Source organism: Myotis brandtii, unplaced genomic scaffold, assembly GCF_000412655.1.
Source record: "Myotis brandtii unplaced genomic scaffold, ASM41265v1 scaffold187, whole genome shotgun sequence".
NCBI classification, from domain to species: domain Eukaryota; kingdom Metazoa; phylum Chordata; class Mammalia; order Chiroptera; family Vespertilionidae; genus Myotis; species Myotis brandtii.
The window spans coordinates 6492890-6520677 of NW_005356944.1; the positions used below are offsets into that span (position 1 = coordinate 6492890).

The 27788-nt window shown below is 46.8% G+C and overlaps 1 protein-coding gene across 1 annotated transcript in view; it reads left to right on the forward strand.

Annotated features, from left to right (window-relative positions):
- Positions 1 to 26920, forward strand: part of TRIM44 (tripartite motif containing 44) — a gene marked incomplete at its 5' end in the record, with an annotated part of 93803 nt that extends 66883 nt beyond the window's left edge. Inside the window, 2 exons of the mRNA XM_005864505.1 lie at positions 22331 to 25826; positions 25985 to 26920. Of these exons, the coding sequence (XP_005864567.1) occupies positions 22331 to 22358 (28 nt within the window). The remainder of the gene's footprint in view (positions 1 to 22330; positions 25827 to 25984) is intronic.
- Positions 26921 to 27788: the final 868 nt, after the last annotated feature.

A 27788-nucleotide genomic window follows, 5' to 3' on the forward strand; every position in this document is an offset into this window, starting at 1 on the left:
CATCCTTTCAGATCATTCTTTTGTTGGTTTATTCAGTATTTCAACAAATACTTAATGAGTTATCTACTGTGTGCCAGGTATATGCCAAGTGCTAGAAAAAAATTTAAATGGCTAAAAATAGGGATCATTGTTGTTGAGACATTTTAACTAACTGGTAGGGCAAAGAGACAAGTAAATGAATAATTAGAAAACAGGATAACATGTACTGATAGAGGGTCTATGGAGTACCTTAGATGGCCGAAGGGTGGGGGAAATGCCAGTCCAGCTGGGCCCAGGGTCTTGGAAAGCTTCCTAGAGGAGATATTACTAAATCTGTTTACAGGGCATACATAAATTAGCCAGATAGGTCCAAGGAAATGATCATTTTGGCAGAAAAATGATTATGTACTTAGATGTAGGGCTTTTAATTCTCCAGAGTACTTATGCATTGTATCAGAATTGTGTTCAGCTTTGAGGAGGAGAAAACTCTGGTATCAGTAGCTTAAACAAAGGAAGGTTTATTTGTTTCACGCAGTAAATTTGGAGGGAGGTGACTGAGTGCTGGCTGAGGTTCAGTGGCTAATGTCAGTACTGCCTCATGCTCTGAGACTCCGTGAGCTTTTCCTTCATGCTTGCTTCCTTATGATGTAAAAAGGGCTGCAGCCTTGGATATCATATGCATTTTCAGGAATAAAAAAGAGGTCAGAAGAAGGGGCACATCTCTGTTAATCAGAAAAGTAGACACTTTGCCAATGAACAACCTTCCTAAACCTTCCTAATCCTTCTGCTTCATGGTCTTGAACTGGGCTACACCCGCCCACCCCCCCAACTGCAGTATTAGCTTTGTTTGCAAATAACTCTTCTACTTGGGAATGACTACGTCAGCCAACCAATAATATCTGCCAAACACATTTTATCTCACTTGGCCCTCATAACAAGCTCCTAAGTAGGAAGAGCAGGTATTATTAGCTCTACTTTATAAAAGAAGAAACTGAGATTTGGAGATCTAAATGATGCCTAAAATCCCAGAGCTGGACCTTTATTTAGTGATAACAAAAAGGAAAACAAAAGCGAACGTTTAATTTCCGGTTTGACTACCACATTTTCTCCTAATAATAGATTTTAGTGGTTATGCTTATGGGGTAGATTAAAAGTGCCATGATCTAAGAAGGATTTATTTGTATCCCCCTCCTATATGAAATGGCTGAGTAGAAAATAAAAAATAAAATAAAATAAAGCCAGTGTTCATTGGAGGCTTATTATACATCAGACTCTCTGCCACGCACTTTCCATATGTTCTCTCATTTCCTCCTTGCACAGTCCTGCAAGGTAGACTTCCCTGGTATTACAGATGACCAAAGTGAGGTGACAGGAGATACTGACATAAAACTTGCCCCGGATCACAAAGCTAGCACATAGCAGAGCCAGGATTCAAACCTCAGTTCTCCAGAACGCCAGCCTAATGCTCTTCTTGCTTCTTCTATCTCCAAACCATCCTAACTTTCTCTCTGTTGCTCCATCAGTGAATGTGCCTTCTCACTGACATTGCCTAGAGCCCTTGAAGCTACCCCATGTCCCTGTTACTCCTTTTAATTTATTTGACACGCTCCTGTTTCTTCATTATGGCTTTTATGGATGCAGAATCCAGCAACACATTATTTCAAATGTCCTGCCATTAGAATGCATTTCCTTTCATTGTAATAGCACTGACCATAATGAATACATTCTGGATCCATGCAGATGTCACTGGTATTTGCGATACTCCGTTCTAATTTATGTTGGAAAATGAATACTTAAAGTATTGCCCAGGCTCTCATTACTCCAGAGGAAATGAGGGACACCCTGTGTGTGTGCATATGTTTTTGCATTTATGCAGCAAAGAGAATGCTTGGTCAGAATGAAGTGTGTGCCTGAAGTGAGAGATGGCCCTTTCCTGGAAGGGCACAGTGGAGGTAATCTGCTGTGCATAGCAGCAAACTTGTGCAAGCAGGTTTCTTTGTGAATGGGTGTGTAGGCCAAGGTAATGGGCACAAATTAAAGTCAGATTTCATTAGAGAGGGGAGAGGGAAAGCCTTGCTGACTGAGAGACTGGCTTTGGGGTACCCCAAGATGATCTTGTGTTCATGTGCACAGCCAGCAAGGCTGCCGATGGGTTTGGTGCCAGTAATCTCCCTGTCAGTCAGCCACACACTGGCGTAGCCTTTTTGGGGTCGAAGGTGAATAGTTAGACAGAGCCCACTGGGGAGCAGAATGTGCTCAGTTTGAGATTAATGATGTGAACTGATATTTATGGTGAGGGTCTGTCTGTGAAGTAGAGGGATGATTATCAAAGTCTGAAATGCCAGATTGTGGGGGAATTAGATCCTTTGTACTCAGCTCTCCAAGAACTGCCTCCCCCATGTTTGAAACAATATAGGGCCATAATGCTCTAGACATCTAGCCTGTCTATCTATAAGGGATTCTCCAGGAGATAGCTTCTTAGGTATATCTATGCCAAACATATCCTTTTCAAGGCTTGGGATCTCAGAGGTGAAAGGGTACCTGGAAAGTAACCCATAAGAACCAATATTATGATTCCTCATGCAAGGGTTCTGGAAATTAAAAAGGAAGTGATGTGGTGGTTTATAGAATACAAGAGTATCCTACTAAATTTCTATAAAAATTCTACATTTATATGCCACACCTATTTCAGCTAAATCTTTTAAATATGTAGGAGTTTCCCCTTAATAAAAGTGGGCTACACAGATTAGGATTACTGACTCAGGAATTACAAGGCAAATCAAAGGAGGAATAGAGGCTGCAAACTGAAGTTAGAAAAGGTATGTCTTTGTGTGAGTGTGTGTGTGTGTGTGTGTGTGTGCATATGTATGTGTGCATATACACATATGCCACGTGCACATATACCAGTGAGTCTGGAAATGTGTTGTTTGTTTAACAAAAAAGGAAAAGAGCCTTTCTAAAATTCGGCTTGGAAGAGAACATTTCTCTCTATAGCTCTAAGTGATCTTAAATCTCAACAGAAAAACCTACAATGAAAAACTAGCTGTGGAATTTTAATATCCGTCCTTTTCTGCTTGGTAGAGTGCTTTCCCCTCTGGGTCTCCAGAGCCTTAACTGTTACACAGTGCATCCCTGACTCTGCTGTCAATACCTGAACAACAGACTTGAAAGAAGTAGTTTGCCAAATCTACCTAGAAATATAAGCCCCGGTAAGATCAATGCAATAACCTTAAAGAAGTTACTGTTCTTTGCTTCCTTCATGCCAAAACTCTACTAACACTTGTCCTGTACTGCAAAGTTTACTATCTTACAGGAAATTATGTCGAACCAAAAACACTGTTTGGGGGATTAGTTAAAACACAAATGAATCTAACTCCGAGTGGAATCTCTGAGCCTCCTATTCTCTTTTATTACAAATTCAAATGGCAATAATGCTTGCTGTGTTTGCTAAAAGAAAACAGCCCTCTGCATGCCTGGGCAGTCTGCCCCACTGCTCACCCCTTCCCCCAGGGCCCGTGATTGGAAGCACATTTTACTCTCTCCCTGGGGCAGGGTTAGTCTTGCTTCAGCACAAAAAGCCTTTCTGAAAAGGATGCAGAACTGAGGGTGGAGATAGACGCTGCCCCCCTGCAGCATGGGCTGTGGGTTCTGTGGACAGAGAGCAGGGGGTGCAGCTACCACCAGAGCAGCTTTGAGCCAGAACCTCTAGGTCTCTGTGCCCCTGTTGGGGTCAGAATGAGTAGCCAGGACAAGGCCCCAGGATCGGCCTGATTCTCCTGTTCACTGCTATCTGCTCAATTAAGCTGGCGGGCAAGCCTGGGAACCAGCCCAAACTGCCCTCCCGAGGAGCTGCCCACCGTGAGAGAGTTCCTCTAACAAATGCGCCTTCAGGGGACCATATAACAAGCAGCAAAGCCATTTGCATTAATTCCTCCTACATGTGTCTTTGACTTTTAAAATGCTCAAGGTTCCTACCATATGTATCTGTAGTATGAGTTCCGAGTCTCTAAACAGCTGTGCTTCAGTCTAAGATGACGGAACAGCAAGAGAAGGGACCAGCTGGGAGAATGTGGCTCTCTTTCCTGAACCCAGGCTGCCTGTGCTTCCACTGCCCTTCTGTTGTTGTAGTCATTCTTAGCCATGAAACAAACTTGTGACTTAAACAATTATTTTCAACTCTATGTATTTTCCAAACCTGTTTCTGTGAGGTAAAACAGAAATTGCAATGATAGCTATCATTTATAACATATGTGCATTGTGCCAAATATAATATTAAGGACCTTAATAAGATATCTTTTTAGTGTCACAACTACTCTGTTACATAGGTTTTATTGGACCCATTTGACAGATGAGGTTACTAAAACTCAGAGAGGAAAGTGACTTTCCCAAGGTTACATGGTCTACTTATCTCCGTTCCCAGTACTTCCTTTTAGATGGTTATTGATGGCTAGAAGACTGAAGAAAGAGTCCATCAGCCCACTTAAGATAGACAGGTTACTCTTCCTTTAATCAGGTGGACAGGAAAGGCCACTATGCCCTACAGACACCCCACTTGTACCTACTTAACCCAGGAGTACAAGCCACCAACCCGTAGGTCAGAATGAAGCAGATGGCAAGGATTCACAGCCCAGCTCCACACTCTTTCTGGTAGGAAGAACATTGGCTTTGCAGTTGGACATACCTGAGCCCCAAATGTGGGCAATAACTGACCTCTCTGAACCTTAGTTTCCACTTCTAAACGAGGATTCATGTCTTCTTCACAGACATGCAGTGCAAATTGGATGAGAGAGTATATATAAGTACTGACGGTAATGCATGCTCATTGAATAAATTTTTAAATACACAATTGCTTGGTGGGAATGCAGATTGGTGCAGCCACTGTGAAAAGCAGTATGGAGTTACCTCACAAAAATTCAAAATGGTATGACACAGCAATTCCACCTCAGGGAATTTATCTGAAGAAACCCAAAACATAATTCGAAATCATATATGCACCCCTACCTTCATTGCAGCATTATTTAAAGTAGCCCAAGTACCCATCAGGAGATGAGTGGATAAAAAAGCTGTGGTACATTTACACAATGGAATACTCCTCAGCCGTAAAAAAGACGGAAATCTTACCTTTTGCAACAGCATGGATGGACCTGGAAAGTAATGCTAAGTGAAATAAGCCAGTCAGAGAAGGACAAGTACCATATGCTTTCACTTATATGTGGAATCTAATGAACAAAATAAATGAACAAACAAAATAGCACAGATTCATAGATACAGCTGTCAGAGGGCGGCTGGGTGAAAAGGTGAAGGGATTAAGCAAAAAAAAAAAAAGAGGAGAAACCTCATAGACACAGACAGCTGTATGGTGATTACCAGAAGGAGGGAGCAGGGGGAGGGGTGTAGAGGGGAAGTAGAAGAGGGTAAAGGGGGGATAAACTGTGATGGAAGGAGACTTGACTTGGGGTGGTGAACACACAATACAATATACAGAATTGTATACCTGACACCAATATATAATTTGATTAACCATGTCACCCCAATAAATTCAATAAAAGTTAAAAAATAATAAAATGCATAATTCCTTAAAATGTACTTTTACGCTGTTTGTGTTAGCAAGTTTTCCAGGCTCCCTGAACTGTTTGGGCCCCAAGGCAGGTCCATTCTTTAGCATCAACTTTGCTTTTTATAGCCTGTTTTCCCCTCTAAGGTAGGAGGTGGGCTGAGGCTTTCTCTTCTGCCCTCCCCATCCTGTGACTCTCCCCAAAGTATTCTCTCACCTCCCTTTTGTGATTTCCTTAAGTGCTTTTAATGGCTGCTTGACACTAGAAAGATATTCCCAGCAGGCACTCCATTTGTATCGCTGCTTGTTGCTGGATGTGAACTTGTGACTGACCTCTGGGAAGGCAGGGGGCCCTGGAGGAGGAGTCAGGTCTGTGTCAGCAAAGCAAGGTGATGAGGTGATGGGTCCCTGAGCAGCTGGCAGGCAGCTGGAGGAGTAGCTCCAAACATCGCCTTCACATCCTCTGTCCTGTGTGCCTGGAAGTGTGATAGGCAGGGATTATGATATCAGCAAACTCCGACATTCTTAAGTAACTAACACCAACCCAAAGTAAAGCAAAACAAAACAAAAACAAAGGTAATGAACCAAGGACAGCTATATTCCCGCGGTGCCTCTGCTACACCCAGGAGACATGGAACCCCATGGGAGCATCCTGCCTGCACTAGGGCCAACATCCATTACTCCAGGGTCTGCCACCTGGGGGCCTAGACTGCCCCCCACTCTTTTTAAACCTGTAACTGCCTTCATCAGGGGAAGGTGACAGGTACAAGAAGTGGGGGTGGGGATGCTGATCCCTTATGCCTTTATCTCACAAATCTTAGACACATGGCTGCTAATCAGGGTTGTGAGAGGTCATAACCCATGCCCAGGAGCAGCGCCTGGGTTAACAGCACCACAGGAGACACCTTGGTGGCTGGTGATCCGTGCCAGGGGAACGGATTTCACACAGTGCTTCATGCTCAACCTTGTGTGACTCTCTTGAACATGATGGGCCTTTGCCGCAAACCACACAGAGAGGCCTTCCTAAGGAGGCCTCCAAAGCCCACCACTGTTCAGTCTCCAGCCCGAACTCCTTATTCCTGCTCACCTTGCACCCCGCCTCCTGGCCTCCTGGACCTTCTGAAGTCTGGCCTTCTCAATGAGCTGTCCCGTTTGTGGAGATGGCTCACCGCTCAAGGCCGCCACTCTGCACCTCTCCACCAGCTCGGACTCCAGCCTCGCCTCCCTGGCAACTGTTCACACCTGTGTGTTCATTAGGCTGCTTCCAGCTCTCACCTGGTCCCCAGCCCGCAGTGCCTTACATTCCCACCACTCCCACAAACAGTGGCCTCTCAGTGCCCCTCGGCCCTCCCAGGAGGACCGGACTCTGACCTGACAGGTGAGAGACGAGTGGTCAGCCTGTATGGAAGTCGTAGACCTGAAGCTAGTTACGATTTGGGTCGAGAAAGAGAAAGGATATTGATACTCGAGGCTGGAGCAAGAAAGGTTCTTGTTATGACTTGTTAGCAGCTGTTAAAACCGACAGTTGTAAAGGGGGAGTTTAGGACTGGAGCTGCCACAGAGCTTTAAGGATTATCTGTGGATTTCAATGCCATTACTGTTCTTTACCAGAGTGGAGTTGGAATGAGAGAGAGAAGAAAGCCTCTGGTATGCAGTTATGTCAGATTCGTGGGCTCAGGCCACGCCCCCTTCCCCCTCCCCCCTCCCTCCCCTCTAGACAGCCTTCACAGCCCTGGGCTGGGCCTAACTTGAGAGTCTTGTGTTGACCCCTCGGGAGAGTGCCCTTTACAGCCATGCTGTGACCATTCCGGCCAATTACAGCAAATCAGAGCTGAATGGGTGATCATCCTGCGTTGCACATGGACCAGTGTTCCCTTGGTTGTGAGGCTGCACTGTGCATCGCACCCCCTTTTTAAAGCCTGGTCCTTCCGTCCTCTTCAGTGGGCAAGACAAGCATAGGGTCTGCTGTCCAGGTCCCTCCCCCACTGGGCTCAGAGCACTGCCCGAAATCAGACCTAGAGCATAACAACAGCCCTGTGAATAGGGGAGGTGAAGATGTGACATAAGAAACTTTGTTGTGGGAGACATTTCACAATAAGTGTCTCAAATCATTGTACTGTACACCTTAAACTTACACAATGTTATATGTCAATGACATCTCAACAAAGTTGGGCAGGGGGGCTTAGAGACTGGAGAAGCAGTTTGGGAAGGAAATGAGTTTTCTCTTTCCAGCTGAACGTAAAATGAGTAGTTCCATAGGCTTTTCTTAAACTTCTATAATAGACTTATCATCTTTAGTAGGGGCTTTCTTGTCTCACAGCAAATGTATTTAAAAAAACAAACAAACAAAAAACAACTCCCCAGCTGGCTTGGGTCAGTGGTTGAGCATTGACCTATGAACCAGGAGGTCACGGTTCAATTCCCAGTCAGGGTGCATGCCTGGGTTGCAGGCTTGATCCCCAGCAGGGGGCTTGCAGGAGGCAGCCAATCAATGATTCTTTCTCATCATTGATATGTCTATCTTTCTCCCTCCTTTCCTCTCTCTGAAATCAATAAAAATATACTTAAAAATAAATTTAAAAGTTAAAAGAATTTTCTCATCTTTTTCCCGATAAAATATTTATTTTGTTGTCGTTCCCTCCCTCCTACCCCTCTGTGCTGAGCTGAGTGAAGACTGCAGTGGGATGTTGTCAGTAGTGAGTGGGTGGGGAAAGCAAAAGGTCTGTACACTTTTTATTAATTTTTCATGCTGGTGTAGAAGAGCCATTTGATACACTTATTATCCTGTGTAAAGTTTAATTCTGATTGGGACTCAGAATGTGAGTGCCTGGGAAGTCACCTAGTCCAGGAAGGAAGCAGAGAACAATACCACGTGCATTAAGTCTGGAACAGGCAGGCTCTGTTTCACACCTTTTCGTGTGAAAACCGGTCGCTTCATGCGCATTTGCCATGTGCCGTCTACTTTTATGTTCATAAAGAACCTGGGAATCATGAACTCCGATTTACTGAGGCCCAGTGGAGGAATGAAGGCATAAGTGAGGAAACTGAGGCCCTGTGGAGTAAGTTTTGTTCCCCCAGGTGGAACTTATTAAGTGGAAGGACTGGATTCAAACCTTGGCTTCTCTGTGTTCTTCCTGCTCCTCTCAGTCGGAAAGCCAGGGTTGAGAGTCTGACAGCAGGGAGCCTAGGAGAGTGCTGACAGCTGGGCCTCAACACGTAGCCCGAGAGAGTGACTGGGCCTCACTCAGTAATAAAGGAATCATCCTCGCGGTGCCCTCTGACCGTTTGGATTGCCTGCTCTGGCTGGGCCCAGCAATCGGGCCAAAGGAGAACCATCGCTTTCCAGGTGTCATACATAAACTTATGACATCTGATTTATGTTGAGACTGAGCCGTAAACAGGTTCTTCCCCAGATGGATGAAACAGGTGTGAAGTGGTAGGATTATGTCATCGGAGGGTGACCGCAGAGGCGGCTTCAGGAAAAACTAGGAGGAAGGCAGAATGTGTCTTTACTAATGTTCACTGCTCCCTTCAGCACCCTGTATTTATATCCCAGTCCTGACCCGTGAAAGATTATCATTTCTTTTTCCCCCTGGTAAAACTTAACCATTCACCTCATCCCATCAGCTTCTAAGATTATAGCTGGCTTACCCAAAACCCATTTCTGCTCCGGTGGTTTATGGGGATCCTATAGGCTATGTAACATCTACTGATTTTTAACCCTAGGAGCTCAGCCAGAGAAGTGTAGTACCTTAGACTAAAGGAACAACTTCGATAAGGTCTTTAGGCCTAATGGCTTGTGGGAGAGCTTTTGAATGTGACAAAGGCTGGGCTGCTTCTTACATGATGTCATGTTGGGTCTGTTACTTCTTCCAGTGCCTGGGCAGCCCTTTGATTCAGAGCCCTGGGCTTTGTTCATTGAGATTGGGCAGTGACATGCCAAGGATGGAGACCTGCAGTGTTAGTTCCTCCTTTCTCTTTGGGGCTCTCCTGTTAAGTGTGCTCAAGTTCCTGTGTGTTCTGGGTCCCCTTCCTCTCTCTGGCTAGACTAGTGCTCTCTCATCTGACAGCACTGACCTGGAATCCAGGGAGAGCCTCTGGGAATGTTCTCCGTGGAAGTGGAGTTCCTGGGGTGCTGTGAGGAATAGTTTCCTGAGGGCCCCACGAAAGGATGGGGTTTCGTGGAAAGCTTTATTGATGATGCAGAATTAAGGGGTTACCCTCCAAGGTCCCATCTCTGTCCGTCTCACCATGGAAGAAACCCAATCTTGTCTTTAGCAGGGCCAGGATTAAGGCCACTGCCCAGAATTTCTGTTCCATATTAAAGTCCAGTCCAGTCCAGCATCTAGCTAGCTTAGCTTGTGTTCCCAGCCGCAGTCCATTAAGTGCGGGGTCTGCATGGCCATGGGCCATGGGCCATGCAGCTGCTTAAGGCCACATGACTATGGAGAAGGAGCAGCCAAGCACACGGGTGAGTGGGTGTCACGGAGCAAGCAGAGCAAGAGTAAGCAAATGGGAACTCTTCTTTGGGGGATTTTAACCTTCCAAGATTCTGTGCGTTTCTGATGGGGTTGACCCCTAGCCAATCCACTGTTCTCCAGGCTAGACTGACAGGCAAGCACCTTCCCTACATCACCTGGACTTCACTACACATGTGCCTATCTCCCCCGTCTCCCCCCAGTAACCCAGTACCGGATGGAGAGAGGGAGGGGTGTTGATTACCTTGGAGGAACGATGCTGTGTGAAGCTGTAGCTTCCTGGTGAAGTCCCAGGTGAACATGCTTGTAATGTCTGGCCTCCCCTTTGCTCTCTTCCTGTTATTAATATTAATAAACTAGCTAATTATGACAATACCAGTAGGATTGGCTGATTGTATATTGGATGTGATGTTCATCTCCTCGGCTGTCTGCATCAAGCAGCCTTCCCATAGGGGCAGAGTCCTACAGTTCGGACCTGGTGGCTGTATCATGAACTTTCAGAATTTGGAGGGGAGGGATAGCTTTCTTACCTTTTTCTTTGTTCCCAGAACGTTTACTGCAAGAATGTTTACTGCAAGGGCAGAGATAGGCCAGAGTAGTAAACAGGCAGGGAACCAGGCCCCAGTCCGAATGGTTCCCTTTCACAAATGTCCACTCTGGTTACACTAGTCTCAGAGAAAATGTGCTGGCAGAGATGCCTGAGGCATGAAGTAGGCACAGAAAACCGCCTTGTAGCTTTCTGTTCCCAGATCAGCCTCTCACTGTCCCTGGCCTTAGACCCTTAGACAAGCGAGTCTGGCTTGCGAGTAAGTGTCTGTCCACTCCAGACCACCAGTGTCACGCATTGGCACCTGCTTACTGCTCCAAGCTGAGTCCCAGACTCGTGCTGATGATAGAATCACATTGGAGCAGCCGATGCCTGCCTATCCCCCACGCAGGCTTTATGTTGAGTTACCCCTGGGTGTTTGTTTTTCTTTTTTCCCTGGAACATCTGTTTGTGCTGCCTTGGGGCGTGTTCTTCAGAAGCGTGTGGATATTTTAAGCACAGCCCTTGTTCCCATCTTGGAGTGCTGGCAGTTGCGGCAGACACCATATGGAGCCCGGGCGCTCTTCTCATCCCGGTTCTTTTCATCCGCATCCCCATCTTCTTAGGAGACACTTCAAGCACGACTAGTGGAGATGAGCATTCGAGCCTGCTGACGAGACACTGTTCCCTTCGGTGTGCCTTTGCACACCATCTCTGGCCATTCTGAGCTTTCACAGCTCCCTGGACAGCATCAAGCGTTTGTCCAAGCTGTCCCCTCCACCTGGCTCGCCCTCCTCTGGCCCCGTAGTCTTCTGGGAAAATACCAGCCCACTTGCCAACATTGAAGAGTGTCTTTCCAGACTCTGCAGGTGGGATGTACCACTTCTTCCTTCTCTCACACCACAGACACGATATTCTATGCCAGACTGTAAGCCCCTTACGGGGAGGGAGCCCATCCCACTCCCCTCCATGTTCCCGGGCCTGGCATGTGATAGGGGCTCAGCCACTGTGAGGTGAAAGAAGCCACTGATTGGGGATGAGAGTACCATGCAATTGAAGTCGGTTGAGTGCTCATTACTTGTTAGTAAGTATGTCAGACACTTTACACTTCATTGTCTCATTTAGTCCTCAACCCTAAGAGGTAGATCTCTTCCTGAGTTGCCTCCCAACACACACGCGCCATCTTTCTCTTTCCCGGCACCCTGCTTTATTTTCTCCAGAGAACGTGCCACTCTCTGGAATGATTTATCTGTTTACTTGTTAGTTGCCGCCTTCACTGGAAATTAAGCCCCACGAGAACAGGGACCTTGCCAGTGTTGCTCACCGCTGCCCTGCCAGCACCTGCTGCAGTGCTGACATACTCCTGGTGCTCCGTGAACACTGTAAGATAGTCACTGAAAGCGGGAATCAACCATGACTGTGTTTCACAGATTCGGAGACTAACTATGGCTCTGAGAGGTTAAAAAGCTTTGCCAAAGTCAGCCAGCTCGGAAGGGCTGGGATGAGAATCCTGGTCTTAACTCCCAAGTGGACAACCCTAACCGATCACACTGTCTCCGTCAGGTGGTCTCCAAGTGGAAAGCTCTCAGCGCTCCTGGGAGAACAGTCTACTTTCCTAGAAGAGTCAGCTTCCCACCCCACCTTTCACTTCACCAGCTCAGCCCCTTCCCCAGGCCCAGGCAGGCTGTGAGAGATCCTGCATGTCAGCCACCAAACACATCCTAAGTGCCAGGCAAGTTGCCGAATGCTAGGGACAAACTGGTGTGTGAGACACAGATTCAGCCTCCAAAGGCTGACATTTACAGTGCAGTCACGCTATGGCTGCTGAATCCCTGAGCCCCGGGGGCTGCGAGGGCCAGGCAGGGATCCACAGGCCACCTTCATCTCTGTTCCCTGAAGGCAGACAGCGGGCATCATCTCCACTTAAGTCAGATTCTTTCCTCTCGTGAGCAGAGTGGAAATCAGCTGAAGCCTTGAAAAGTATTTTCTGTGTACGTAGCCGAATTAAAAGAGTGAGGCCTGGGCGCCTCTCAGGACAGATGAGATAGACATTGAAACCTGTCTGACCCAAAGAGACCATGTCCGAAGTCCAGGGGGGAGGGTTTGGTGGCAGGCTCTTTTGTCTGACTCTTTGCAGGAACCCACAGAACCCAGGTGAGAACCTGATGGAAATGATACAGTCCCACAGCCAGGTTACTACAGGAAAGTCACAGGTGTTTGGGATCCTCCATTGCAGGGAGAAAGATTTCTAGTAATCGGTGTCCAAATGGAGTTGGAGTCAGCCAAGGCTTTGGAAAAGTCCTTAGCAATCAAGAGAGGTTACCGCCTGTGCTCCTGGTAATGTGGCGTTACCAGCAAGCTGGCTGGACCAATGCGGCCAGGCTCACCTCACAAGCCTCCCATGTGCTGCCTACACTCCTCCTCGAGCCCCCTGCCCAGGGTGAAACACAAGGGCAGCCTTGGCTGCACTTCCAGCTCTGCCTCGCTGTGGGGCTGGGGTGTCACTTCGTTTCTCTGCTCCTCGTTTTTTTTATCTGTACAATGGAGTGTTCATGCTACTACACAGGATGATGATTATGAAAACTGAATGTGAGCCCGGCTGCTGTATCTCAGTGGTTGAGCGTAGACCTATGAACCAGGAGGTCACGGTTTGATTCCCGGTCAGAGCACATGCCCAGTTGTGGGGCTTGATCCCCAGTGTGGGGTGTGCAGGAGGCAGCCGATCAATGATTCTCTCTCATCATTGATGTTTCTATCTTACTCTCCCTCTCCTTCCCTCTCTGAAATCAATAAAAATATTTTAAAAGAAAATGGAATGTGAAAACATTGATGTGACTAGCTCAGTGCCCACCAGATAATAATAGCGTGCATTTAATGAGTACTTCAATGTTCCATTATCCTCATCTTACAGACATGGAAACCGTAAAGAGCCACCTCACCCAGGTCTGACTGCTAATGTGCGCTGCAATGGAGTCATGAAGCCATGTCTGATTCTCAGTCGTGCACTTTTCCCTCTGTCCCTACCATCACTGCCACCACATAACTAACCCAGTTCTCCCACCTCTCTTCCATGCTGCAGCTGGCATTTCGTCTGAGTGGAGGGGAGCAAGGAATAGGTACCCCTTTACCTCCGTCTTGGTCTGGATGAGTTGATACTATCCTCACCTCTCTCTCTCCGTCAGGGTGAGGGGTGGATGGTTAAAGTGTTGGAATCCAGGCCTTGAGCACAGTTCACAGCTGGATTGAGCAGGGCTGGAAGCTGCCAAAAGTGCAGCTGTTGTATAAGGAAGCCAGATGAGAACATTCCTCATGGAGGTGAATTGGTTCTTCAGGTTTCCTTGCTTGAGGAGGGCTGGACATGAACTTGCTTCTGCTTTGCCCTCCATGACACAGAACTCCTTGTTCATCAGACACACCCATCCTTTACCAGTGAGGCTTAGCCATTTGTAAGAGCCATCGCTGTTCATGATACAGCAACTTAATCCACACCTGGTGCCCCCAGTGGTTCTACATGCCTGGTGATTGCAGTGGCTGCTAGAAACTAAACGGAGCCTGGTCTCACCCCTGGAAGTAAGCTGTCCATGAGGTTACTCAGCAGTATGTCTAAGACCAGCAAGCTGCCCACTGTTTGCCTGGGACGCCTTGCAAGCTTTCTAGAACAGTAATATATTTTGTAGGTTGTTTTGATCATTCACTTGTTCATTCAAAAAATATTTGTTGAGGTTTCATAGGTGCCAGGCACATTATCAGGTACTGGTGGCATAGTGGAAACAAAATTGTTAAGGACCCTAACCATCTCAAAGTAATTGTGGAGAGTGGTCAGAGCTGTGAAGATGATACAACAGTCTAATGTAGTGCAGGGGTGGGTGAGGGAAAGCCAGCCTCTGAGAAGGTGACATTGGAGCTGAGACCTGAATGTTAAGGCACCCGTCATTCTAAACTGTGAGAAGAGCTTTTGAGACAGAACAGAAAATGCAAACACCCTGATGCAAGAACAAGCTCTGCGTATCTGAGGGGCAGAAATAAAACCAGTGTGGCCGGCAGGTGGCACAAACAGGCTAGAAAGGTAGGCAGGGGACAAGTCAGGTGGAGATTTGTGGGCCCTGCAAGTTCTTGGAAGCCATTGCAGTATGTTTAAGTGGGGCAGTAACATAATCCATTGTCCATTTGAAAAATATTACTCTGAGTGCAGTTTGAAAACTAGACAGTAGTGAAGTGAAGAGTAGGAGGAGGAAGTCACCAGTCAGAAGGCAATCATAGCTCAAGCAGGAGGTGGTGATGGCGGCAGTTGGGGAGAGGGATGGATGGATGGGATGGCTGTGCAGCGAGTCAGCGGAACCTGCCAGTGGACACAATGGGAGAGGGAGATGTGTTCTCCAGGAGTTGAGCACAATGGTTGGCACATATAAACCACTTAATAATTTACTGTCGTTATTAACAAATAGCCTGTTATCAAATACCAACGGACTGGGCTTGAGAAGGAATGAACCCAAACGACAGCATGCCTCCTGTGCCTGTGTAACAGCAGGGTTAGCCCTGCTCTCTTGTGAATGAGTGGCGTTCTTAGAGAAATGGGGCTTGCAGGTATGACGGTGGATTCAGGAGCCAGAAATTCTGACTTCCAGTTTATCTCACTGTGCTACCCACTCACTGTGTGACCTTCAGCCTCTTAGCTTTGATTTCTTCATGCGATGTTACTAAATAACTATAAAATGTACTGAGCTTTTTCTCTGTGCCAGGTACCTAGCCAAGCGCTCTGTTTACATGAATCCTCGTTTAATCCTCCCGGCAACTCTTCCAGGGAGGTCCTAAATTGTCCTCCATTTCCAGGCAGAAACACCGAACTCAAAATCCCACCGCTAGTAAATGGCAAAGCTGTGACATAAACCTAGGTGTTTCTAGCTCTTAAATCCACATTCAGAACCCTGTGCGATATGAGAAGTAGCACTAGGTCTTGAGAGTTGGTATGCTTCCAATTTCCAGCTTTCTACAACGTCTGGACCTCAATTCAAGGTCATCATGGGACTCAGCGCTACTGAGAACTAATCTGGGACATGGTAAAAAAAGATAAAGAAATAAAAGCTTACCATTCATAAAGAGATTAGAGATGAGTGAAGAGAGTGTGTTTATTGATCCTTTCCCCCTCTTCCTGTGGTATCGGGTAAGATACAGTAGCTGAGGCAACAGGCTTATGTTTAAGATTTCTGTGGGAGAAAACTGCTTGAGAAAGATTTGGTTTCTGTTATTCACTTGCCAAGAAAAGATGAGGAAACTGGGTCGGGTGGATTTCTTGAAGGTACAGAAAGTAAGCAGGGAAGCTATTTTCTGCTTCCCAAGACCCAGCCCCTGGAGTGACCTGGGCCCAGGGGGTGAGGGTTTGGGAAGGTTCTTCTCAGCCCCACCACAGGAGGTCCTTGGTTGTGAGAAATCCATCAGTGCTGGGGAGGAAGGGAAGATGGGGAAGCCAACAAAAAGGCCGAGGAGCTGGGAAGCTCAGCCTCCTCTTGAAATTCAACAGGAAACTGAAAATAACATGGAAATTATTTCAGAAAAGAGAAAGACACATATAAACCACAGTATCATCCCCATGCTCATACTTATATGAGTAATAATTGTAAATGAGGATAAGATGATTTCTGGGGGCAGTTGAACAATACTATATGAGACACCTTTAAAAATACATGTCCTTGGATGGTTGGTGAACCATCTGATTCTAGGACTGGGGTAGGGAATATACAGGATGAGCCTGGAACATTTTGTAGTGCCAGAAAGTAAGAAAGTGCTCAAGAAATAAAGCCCTTAAAATAAAACCAACTACACATTGATGGGGGAACAGCCAGGGGCCTCCAGAGCTGATGAAAGAGCTCCCAAAGGCCCAGCTAAATAGTTTCAGCAACAAAATAAATAAAGAAGTACTGGATTATAACCCAAAGTATAAAATAAATGTCCACGAGTCCATCCTGATATAAATAACTGATTGACTCTCTCTATATAAAAGCCTAAGCGACCATTACAACCAGTCTACCGAATGACCGGTCCACCAATCACTATGACGCGCACTGACCACCAGGGAGCAGACGCTCACTGCAGAAGCTGCCCCCTGGTGATCAGTGCAGTCCCTCCCCCCCGGCCAGCTGGCGCCAGTGGGCCACGATTGGGACTGGGCTAGATGGCCCCGATCAGGCCCGATCGCCGGCCAGGCCAAGGGACCCCACCTGTACACAAATTGGTGCACCGGGCCTCTAGTAAGTAAATAAATGAAGAGACAAATCTCATGTTCAGAAGAATTTCAAATAATTAGGTAGATACCTTACCCTCAAACACGAGGGGGAATGTAACTCCTTACTCCTTACTCCTTAGATGCAGGTAGTTCCTGGTGACTTCAGACAATATGAGAAAGGGAAATAAAGTCACTTTACATAGGAAAAACCTTAGCAAACACTGCCTCAGCCCGTGTTCAAGGTCAATATCACCAGTGCTAAGTCACATTGATAATATGTACCCTCCATATGACATGAGGAGAATGACACTTTACCTCTGCAGTTTTCTAAAGGCCCAAAGCTATGGCTTAATTATGGGAAAAACATCAGACAAATCCCAATTGAGTGACATTCTACAAAATACCTGACCGGTACTCCTCAAGACTATCACCGTAATCAAAACCAAGAAAGTCTGGAAATTCATCACAGCCAAGAGGAACCTTAGGACCCCTGATGACTATAAGTAGTGTGGTATCTGGGTGACAGCTGGAACAGAAAAAGGACACTATAGAAAAACTAAGGAAATCTGAATAAAACATAAAATTCAATTAATACTAATATACCACAAATGTTCTATATTAACATAACAGAGGAACGTGGATATTAGAACCTTCTGTATTACCTTTGTAATTTTTCTGTAAACTTTAACCTATCCTATAGAATAGAATTTATTAAAACAAAAAACGACCATGCCCTTTGACCCAGGAGTTTCCCTTCTGGGAACTTTTTGGGAGAAATAATTAAGGGTAGACCTAAAAAATCATCCACATGGGCCCTAGCCGGCTTGGCTCAGTGGATAGAGCATCGGCCTGTGGACTGAAGGGTCCCAGGTTCGATTCCGGCCAAGGGCACATGCCTGGGTTGCAGGCTCCATCCCCAGTGTGGGGTGTGCAGGAGGCAGCCAATCAATGATTCTCTCTCATCATTGATGTTTCTATCTCTCTCCTTCTCCCTTCCTCTCTGAAATCAATAAAGAAATATATTTTTTTAAAAAATCATCCACATGGATATGTGTCACAGAGGTGTGGTTAAGAATGAAAAGGTGGAAATAATTTGTGTCTAGTATAGGTAGAATAAATCCAGACAATTCAATCATGAATCATAATATTATAGAGATATTATTCTTGATAAGTAAGGTATTCATCATTGATAATTGAGTGGAAAAGCAGATTATGAAAAATACCTGTGAAATATCTATTTTTATATATGCATGGGGGTATAGATAAATCTATTGCAGTGTGTTAATGTTGATTATCACTGGTGGATAACACCATAGGGCAGCCGTGGGCAAACTACAGCCCGCGGGCCGGATTCGGCCCGTTTGAAATGAATAAAACTAAAAAAAAAAAAAAAAAAAAGACCGTACCCTTTTATGTAATGATGTTTACTTTGAATTTATATTAGTTCACACAAACACTCCATCCATGCTTTTGTTCCGGCCCTCCGGTCCAGTTTAAGAACCCATTGTGGCCCTCGAGTCAAAAAGTTTGCCCACCCCTGCCATAGGGTGTTTTTTTTTTCCTCTTTTTATAGAAGCAATACTTGTTTGTTACAGAAAGTACAGCTCAGCAAAATGGAAAAACTTACTTTTTTAATTAAAAAAAAAAAGGCTGGAAATGATTCCATATAAATCCAACAACAGTAGCAACAGAAGACTCTGTCCTAAAGAAAGGCATTCTAAGAACAGATGGGACATAGGCAGGCAAACAAGCCGCTGCCTGCTACTTCTGTGCAAGGATCTCCCTGTGCAACAGTGCTGCCTGAACAGGCCTGCTGGTGCCTCTCCATCTTCCACAGAAACAGGCCGCCACACAGTCCCTGTGGTGTGCAAGACGGGGAGCCGCCTTTAAACACGGCAGACAAGTCGCAAGGTGCATGGAGATCAGAGCGTGGACCTGAGGCAGCACTAGAGACCCGAGCTTCTCTGAGAGGCATCTTCGCAGGCCTTCGGAGGCACAGGCGCTGTGAGGCCTGAGAGATAAGCCCAGTGTCTGTATTTCCTCCTCTTTCTATAGCAATCCTGACTAGTTGAGAGGAAAAGCAGATTATGAAAGGACCTGTGAAATATATATTTCACCTGGCATTTTTCATCCTAAAAAAGTACCTTCCATCTCATTACAACAACCCTTAGAGCAGCGGTTCTCAACCTGTGGGTCGCGACCCCTTTGGGGGTCGAACGACCCTTTCACAGGGGTCGCCGAAATACATCCTGCATATCAGATATTTACATGACGATTCATAACAGTAGCAAAATTACAGTTATGAAGTAGCAACGAAAATAATTTTATGGTTGGGGGTCACCACAACATGAGGAACTGTATTAAAGGGTCGAGGCATTAGGAAGGTTGAGAACCACTGCCTTAGAGGGAGTGTTACTCAGAGAGGTTGAGTTACTCACCCACGGTCGCACAGCTCAGCAGTTCAGCTCAGTTTTAAACCCAGCTCAGCCTGGTGACTTCAAAGCAACTAGATAATGCTGCCTCCCTCGGTGGTCAATGCCAACTATAGAATGGGCTGTCTATCTAACACCCTTAGTTCGTTTCAAACAACAACAGGACATTAAAAAGCATTTCAATAACCTCTGAGTACCACTCCCATTACAAATCAAAGTGTGACTGGTAGAAGTTTCAGAGGAGGATGGTGAATGGCTGAGGTGGAAGTCTGGCCACTTCCCTTGGAGAAAGTAGACTTTTGTAGACTATTTTAAGATAAAATCTTATGAGCGCAGACCAGCTTCTATACAAAGTGAAGGAGCACTAGGAGATGATTATATTGTTAACCCTCCAGAAAGGACCACACGCAAAGGAAGACAGGTGATTAATTAAATTGTGAAAACAAATACGCTCTGTTTGAAGATGCTCTTCTGGAAAATATATTCTATCTCCGTCTCTGCCCGTCTCTGTCTCTCTTCCTCACTTAGCAGGCTGTACAGTCAAGTCCAGGAGGGCAATTGCTGTGTCTCTCTTACTTATTGGTGTGCCTGGCATCATGCCTACACACAGTGGACTGTCAATAAATATTTAGCAAGTAAAAGAATCAATCAGCGATATGCCAGGATCTCAAGGTCTCGTGCTTTTAAACTATGAGATGAACTATGTCCTTCAGACCCAAGAACAGATCTTTTAGGATAATGAGAAAAGATTTCATCAGTCCTGGCTTCTGACCTTTACCCCAAGCCAGTGCTAGGAGTCATAGAGTAAAGAACCTGGCAACACAAAAAGCACTCACTTATAATTTCATTATACTCTTTTGGGGTCGGGACAGGGGGTGCGGGGGGAGGTTGTTGACCTCTCTGTAAATATGATGAAAATTGTGACCTCTCTCAAACAAAGGAACACATAGGCAAATATTGTATACCATTTCAGTGGGTTCATGAGCCCTTTGTGCATTTCGAGTGAAGAATGCTGACTGTGAACTACAGCTTAAGGGCACAGTCACCATGCTAGGCTCTCATAGTTGAAGGGCATTGACAAGAGAACAATAAGAGCTCCCTTTCAATATAATACCAAGGGGGGGAGGGTGGATTATGACGCCAGTTCCAACTGTGCCTTGATTCTGGTGAGAAGCTTTCATAAAAGACCTTTTGTTCCCCTTGGGACAGATGTCACCAAACACGTGGCTCCTTAGCGCTGGTTCACGGTCCCGCCCTTCCCAGCATGCTCCCTCCATCCTGTGATTGGACAACAGTCAGGAAAAAGGAGCGGAAACGGGAGGGATTTGGATAGTAAAGGCTGCCCAGTTGGTTCTCTGGGCTCCCAGAGTACACTCAGCTTATTGTCAGGCTACGTCTTGAAATATTTTCGCCCTGAGCCAAAGTACTCCAAGTTAGTTGCCTAGGATATTCTCCCTTAAAGTCTTTCCCAGATGGATGTAAAAGAGCACAGATTTGATACAGATATAGACAGTCCCTTGTGAGGTAACGTTCTCTAGGTTATGGCTGGGAGCTGGTGCACCCCAAGCCTGTCCTATTCCTTACGTAGCCCCTGTCTCTACCAGAGGAAGATTTTACCTCCCTTCCAACCTCCCTGACTTGACTACTTCAGACTTTATCCAGGGGACACAGACCTTGCTCTGTGATCGAGGATTTTACATCTCTCAGAGCTCCACTGTGTTCAGATGGGGAAAGGGCTAATAAAAATAACAGCCCCTCCATCCTAGGATCATAAGGGGCATGGCAGAGGGTGAGGAGGCCTTGGCTCAGTGCCCCCGCCACTCAGGCACCCGATCCAATTGGCTCTTGTGACAGTTTTGGCCGTGGCCTCGAGAAGTGCAGGAGGGGGAACTGGGTGAGTTTGCTGCTTCTGCCCTTTTCAGTGTGCTTGCTCCTGTCCCCCTTCTTTTTCTGGCCCCGCCCTCCTGCCCCAGCGGCTGTCTCAGCCATGTTCTCGCCCAGCACCAAGCCAGGGAGGTCCACCCCTGAGCAGCTGAGCCCCCAGCCATCCTCTGGGACACAGCTCATGGTTTGGCCACTGAAGTATCAGTGCCATCTAGGATGACTGACTATTCCCTTCAACTCCCTCTCTCTCCTCCCTTTCTTCCTGTTGTGTTCACTTCTCATTCACTTTTTAAAAACAACTGTTTATTGAATGCTTCTACGTGCCCAGTGCATTATTAGTGTTAGAGAAACAGTAGTTAATAGAATAGATTGTATTTCTACTCTTTCATGCTCCAGTGGGCAGTAGACGGGAGAGTAAATAGCAAATACTTTACAGGATGTGATAAGGGCTATGAAAGAAATAAGGTGGCTATGAAGAATCATCAGGGGTCCTACTTAGGTGCAGTACCCTCTCTGAAGTGGTGACATCTGAGTCGGGTGACTGTCCGTGGCATGAACTGAAACCTTGGGGGGATTCCGTGAGAGGAGAGCAGAATGACAGCTTCCTGTTGTCTTTCTTTCCTAACAGTAGATGGCTTAAGGCTTAGGGCAGTGATGGTGAACCTATGACACGTGTGTCAGAGGTGACAGGTGAACTCATTTTTTTGGTTGATTTTTCTTTGTTAAATGGCATTTAAATATATAAAATAAATATCAAAAATATAAGTATTTGTTTTACTATGGTTGCAAATATCAAAAAAATTCTATATGTGACAGCACCAAAGTTAAGTTAGGGTTTTTCAAACTGCTGACACGCTGAGCTCAAAAGGTTCGCCATCCCTGGCTTAGGGGAAGCCAGACTCCTGATTTTTACCTGCAATTCATTTTGTCAAGTAAGTTTAAAAAACGATTCTGAGCCACCCCTGCTCATTTAAATAGCTGTTCACTTGCTGTGGCCCTGTGTATGTTATGTGTATTATCGTACTTAATTCTCCAAGAACCCAGAAAGTAGGTTTTATCATCACCATAATCCCCCTAGTCAGATAAATCGGAACTTAGAGAGGTAAGTAGCTTGCCCATGGCCACGTGCAGCGCCCAGCAGTGGCAGGGTGAGGGCTGGAACCCGGGGTCTGACCACAGAGCCTGTGCCTTCAGCCGCAGCCTCGGTCGCCTCCCCCCTGTGATGTCTTGCCTCACCTGATCTCCTTTCCTTTGCAGTGGGGCCAGTGACGAAGAGGACACATGAAGGCTCGCCACCCCCAGCGGAGAACCATTCCTTCCCCCTGTGTGTGTGTGACAGCGTGTATGTAACGGCTTCTGACTCTGTGAAAGCTGCCCGGCAACCAATGTCCTTCCACCCATACGTCCCCAGGCCCTCAGCAGGCACATAGCTCTCCGGGGATGCCCGTTTCATGCTCGCTGACTGTGTGCTTCTCATTCTTGTGTCGTGGTGGGTTAAGGAAGAGTGCCCCTTGGATCAACCAGGAGCAATTGGGAAGGGTCCTTCAGGTAGCCCCTCCATGGCTGCTTTGAACTGACTAAGAAAGCCAGCCCCTGGAATATTTGGGACCCAGATGTACCTCCTCACTAGGAAGGTTCTGGAGTAACCTTGAAGGGCAATCAGAATATTTTCCCTACCTGCCACCTTATTCCTATTGAAGCATGAAACAAATGAGGCAGAGTAGGGCTGGACCCACATAAATAGTCTCTAAAAGTCCAGTGCATTTGTGAAAAGGTGGTTTCCTGAAATAAGATGGATTGTTTAAAGACAGGGTTGGAGAAAGAGTTAAAATTCAGACATATTTAGAGATATTTTTAGTACATGAGGTTATCCAGGACTTCAGATTCATAATCCAGTGCTGTGGAAATGAAAAAAAAAATGATTGAAGACTTAGAAAGGAAATAACATTTTTAAAAAAGAGGACCAAAGAGATCTGATTAAACGTTGAAATCAGTTTTCTGAACCCAAATTGTCTGAGTTTCCAAAACAGTCACTGAAGGATCTGATGGACCTGAATGAGTGGGCGAGTTCTGAGATTTGATGAATTTTGTCACATGAAAGGCTGGGATGTGTATTACCAAGTGGGAATTTTCAATGTAGGATTTTGCCCTACACACACACACACACACACACACACACACACACACACACTTAGCCTAATTAATTTGGCTTAAATGCAGTGTGGGGAGAGTTCTTGTCACTCACGATGTACGGAATGGAGCTGAGCTTTGTCTCTCAGTAGATACCCTCCCTGCACGGCAGCCGGAGCCCCTCTGCCTGTGCACTCCCGGCCAGCTCTCCCTGGAGCATCTCCCCGCCGAAACCTTCTCTCTAGTCACGTGAGCAGACACATCATGCTCCCAGATCCCAGCTCCTCACAGCCAGGTTTTCATGCTCAAATGAGCAGTGGTGTCCTAGGGAATGCCACACTGCTAAAACACCTGCATCTTCAGCATCCGTCTTACTTAGATAGTTTGGAATCAGGGGGTGACCTTATTTTTAGGTAAAACAAACAGTTATAGCATGAAATAGAGTTTCGTACATATCAGCGTGGTTAAGGTAAAATGGGAGCCCCCACAGGAAATTCTCATTTGCAGGTGGGGTGGGTGCTCCCTCTCCTCGGCCTTTAGTGGCACTTTGGTCTTCATTTCTGAGAAGGACCATTGGAACTGTATCCTGGTGTCCCTGGGGCTCCTGCTGACTGGGGCGTACACTTCTGGTGCCTCTGAGGCACCCAAGGAGCCTACCCTGGGGAACCCCCTCTTCCTGCCTGCTGCCTGCCTGCCTGATCCCTGGACCCATTACATAGCTTTCGGGCCTGCTGACTTTTGTGTGCACAGTATGGTTTTGAGGCAGAAACAATACTTATGTGCTGTAGGAATCCTATGTATATCATTGTTCAGTCCTGTGCATGCTACTCAATGACCATTCCTTTGGTGCCAGGAGGCTACCAGGCATGTATACTTCTGGGTTAGGGTTATCCTAGCTCACTAAATATGTCAGGGCTTATTTATAAATTTGAGAGAAGTTTGGACTGTTAAGGGGGGAAAAGGGTATTTTTCTCTCAAACTAGTAGCCAACAAATGGCCAAGACAATGGCACTGTACCTGTCTGCCTGCAAAGGCTGGAGAATCCCACATAACACTGATGACAGCTCCAACCCATCCGATGAAACGCCCCTTAAAGAAGAACCAATGGCCTCTCTTAAAATAAGAGCTTTAAAACGAGACAATTAAGATGTGGGAACTCATGTTATCTTCTCCAAATATTCTTTTTCAATCTCTACATAGTAGCCTTGTCTCAGCAATGGACAGATCACTGGCCTCTTCATACCTGATCCCATGTTACTTTAAATCGGTTTTTGGGAAACCCAAGCATTTATGCAGAGGATATGAAAGGAAATGTGAAAATGCATGCCAGCCTGTCTCCATAAGTTATTGTATCCCTGTAGTCCTCAAGGAAAGCACTTCTGCTTTTACTTAGAGAGGATTTCAGACTCACTTTATGGGTTCCTGCTGTCCTCAGCACCTGATAAAACTTTAAGCAGGGAAGCATGAAACAGTGCAGCAGCGTCTGCCAGGCTCCCGAGTTCCTGCCGGCAGCGTTGCCAACATCAGAATGAGGATGCTTCCTGCAGCGGCACCGGCTTCCCAGAGCTGCAGCTGCAGGCACCGTGAGCCCCAGCGTGGTGAGGCCTCCCTCCCGCAGGTCCTACACTCTGTGCTCCAAGTCCTGTCCTGACTGCCGCAGGCTCTGCAGAAATCCCAGGAGAGGTCATGCAGGCAGGCAGCTAATGAGCATCTTCAGGATGAACTGGGTCCTAACACCAATGTCTGGCTGCCTTCCAAATATCGGGTGTCTGGAGGCTGACGGGGGCAGGGGGGTGGAGCGTGTTTGTTTTTATTTGATGTCATTAAATTCAGTGCCATTCCAAGAAATGCTTGGAGTCTCAGCTCTGACAACCAGGAAGGGAAATAACCTATACTGGGGACCAACTATGGACCAGGCCCTGTACTAGGCCCCCGTTCCCAGATGATGAAGCCGATTGGGAGTGGAAGACTCACTTGCCTTGACCTACTAGGAAATATTGGAGCCGGGTTTTGAGCCCAGCTCCCCCTAACTCTGTGGCCCATGGTCCATCTCAGTACAAAGGGCGAAAGGCGGCAGCGCCCCCCGCCTCCCTGCAGTGCGACCACCCACTTTATGACTTCTTTTTCAGAATTACATTGTATGGCTGTGGTTTGGGCTCAGAGAAGGCATCAAAGTTGCCTATTCTTCCTCTTCAGCAGGTGCATTAAGTACGAGTTGCTAATTTAAGCCCGCCCCCAGAAGCCATCCCCCCCCCTAAGAATTTCCGGGCCTTCAAGAGTATACAGCTTCTCAGCAGCAGTAAAGGGGGAGGGGGTCTGCTGTTAGGAAAGGAAGCCATCATGTTTCAGTCCCCTCAGCCAGGTCTGTGCCTGGGCGGGGGTGGCCATTCATAGTCCACTGAGCCTTGCTGATACCTGGTATGCGTGTGGACATAAAGGTAAGTGTATGTGTATGTACATACACGCACACGCTCACAATTTAAGAACAAAGGGAATTCAAAGCAGCCCCTCATGCTGCATGCCACCGCAAAGGTGTCTGCCAGCCCTGATTACACATGTCACCAGACAGTCGGAGCTTAGGGGCTGACAGGATGCCAGCAGGAGGAGCAGCTCCTTGGCAGAGGTGCTCACAATTTAAGAACAAAGGGAATTCAAAGCAGCCCCTCATTATGCTGCATGCCACCGCAAAGGTGTCTGCCAGCCCTGATTACACATGTCACCAGACAGTCGGAGCTTAGGGGCTGACAGGATGCCAGCAGGAGGAGCAGCTCCTTGGCAGAGGTTGCCAGGTCCTAAGGCACTGAGCCCGGGTGACAGCCCTGCTGGGTGGCCTAGTGAAAAGGGAAGTCTGCCAACCCATTCTGGGGCTCGGAGTCTGACCCCTCCGGTCAGCCTGTGGGCACAGCTGCCGAATTCACAACCGGTAGGAAAGGCAGGGCCCTGAGGCCTCTTCCCACCAGAAAACATTCTCCTACCAGTGCCTGAAACCCCACACTCACGTGATGGCTGCTCAGTGCTTTTTGATAAGAAAATCCGTTGCAATGTTTCCCATGTGCCTAGCACACCTGGGATTTTGTGTTTAAAGAACAAATCTCATTGTGGATGGACTCGGCCCAGCCCTGAGAGCAAAAGATGGCCCATTAGGGAGACTTCTCATCGCATTGTCTGTGCCCAGCTCACCCCAGCCAATTCCAAGCACCATAAGGCCAGGCAGTTCGGCCCTCCGGGGCCTGCCAGGTAAAACAGTGCCATTCGGAACTGAGAACACACCAGAAATCGCAGAACGTGCATCAGAGCAAGAAAATGGAAATAAATTCAGACAGTCGTACACCTGCTGGTGTAAAAAAGTGCCACAGAGCCTGGGCTGGGTGTGATGTGACCTTGAGGGGACAATAGATTCATACTTAATGGGAGCTAAGCCTGATGGGTCTCTCTACTGTGACAGGCACTACTGCCTGGGGGGGAGAACACGACCTGCTGTCCTCTGCCTGTTGTCCTGTGCAGTCCCATCCTTCCTTACTCATCGTCCCCCTCCCCCCTTTACGTTAAACAAGGGAGCACTCAATCTTTCAAGGGAACCACTCGTTTGAGTTAATGTTTCAGTACATCATCTTCATACTGTAAATTATTTTGTAAGAGCGATTTACCGCCATCCCAGGATGTTTGGACTCAGCGCCCCTGTGCATTTGGAAATCAATAAACTATTACTGGAAATACCATCTGTCTCTCAGAGTTGGGCACAGAGGACCCGCTGGGGGTGATATTCATGATAGTCCACGTTTTTAACTGTGGACCTGCCGGCGATATGGCGTTCTGGTCCCAGGTGTGGGAGTCTCATTTACTCCTGATTTCTCTAGAGTGGCTTAGGAGATCTCCGGCAAGTGGCAAAGGGCAGACTGAAAATCATTATACTTAGCAAGATGTTGATGTGGCTTCTTCTCAAAGTAAAATGATCCCTGCCCCGGTTACATTTTCTGAGCAGAGGAGATTATAACCTAAAGAATACATGGTCCTGAGCGGGGTTTTCGAATAATAAAGCTTTACAATTTGGATTAACCAGGGGGCAGGTCAGACTTTAATTTTTTATATTTTCTGGGGGGAAAAAAACTTCACACAGGAAATCACAGTGAGGCCAGCAACATCGTTTGTGTGGAATACACATTTGACATAATTGCTGAAGAGACAGGACTAAGTTGTAAATGAAGCAATTCTAGTCCAATCTGTAAAATCAGGACCAGAGGTGTCACTGAAACCATGTCAGGTTCTCAGAGGCAAACTGTGAAACCCAAGACGGTCGATACTGTGAGAATTAGAAATTTCAAATCCTGCCTAAAGGCATTAAAGTTCAATTTTTAAAAATTCAACCTAAAACCCATCAGCAGGTGTGTGTGGAGGAGCTGCAGCTTATGAACCCTGCTTTAAATTTCCTTCTAACAAACCTGTGTCTGTCAGACCTCTGTAGTTGGCTGGGGACCGCATGGACTTTGGAGGAATTGTGCAAGATAGGGAGGGCCAGTCACCCAAGGTCCCCCAGGAGCCACGCTCATAAAACCAGGACAGCAGCCTCTCTGTCTCCTACAGCCAC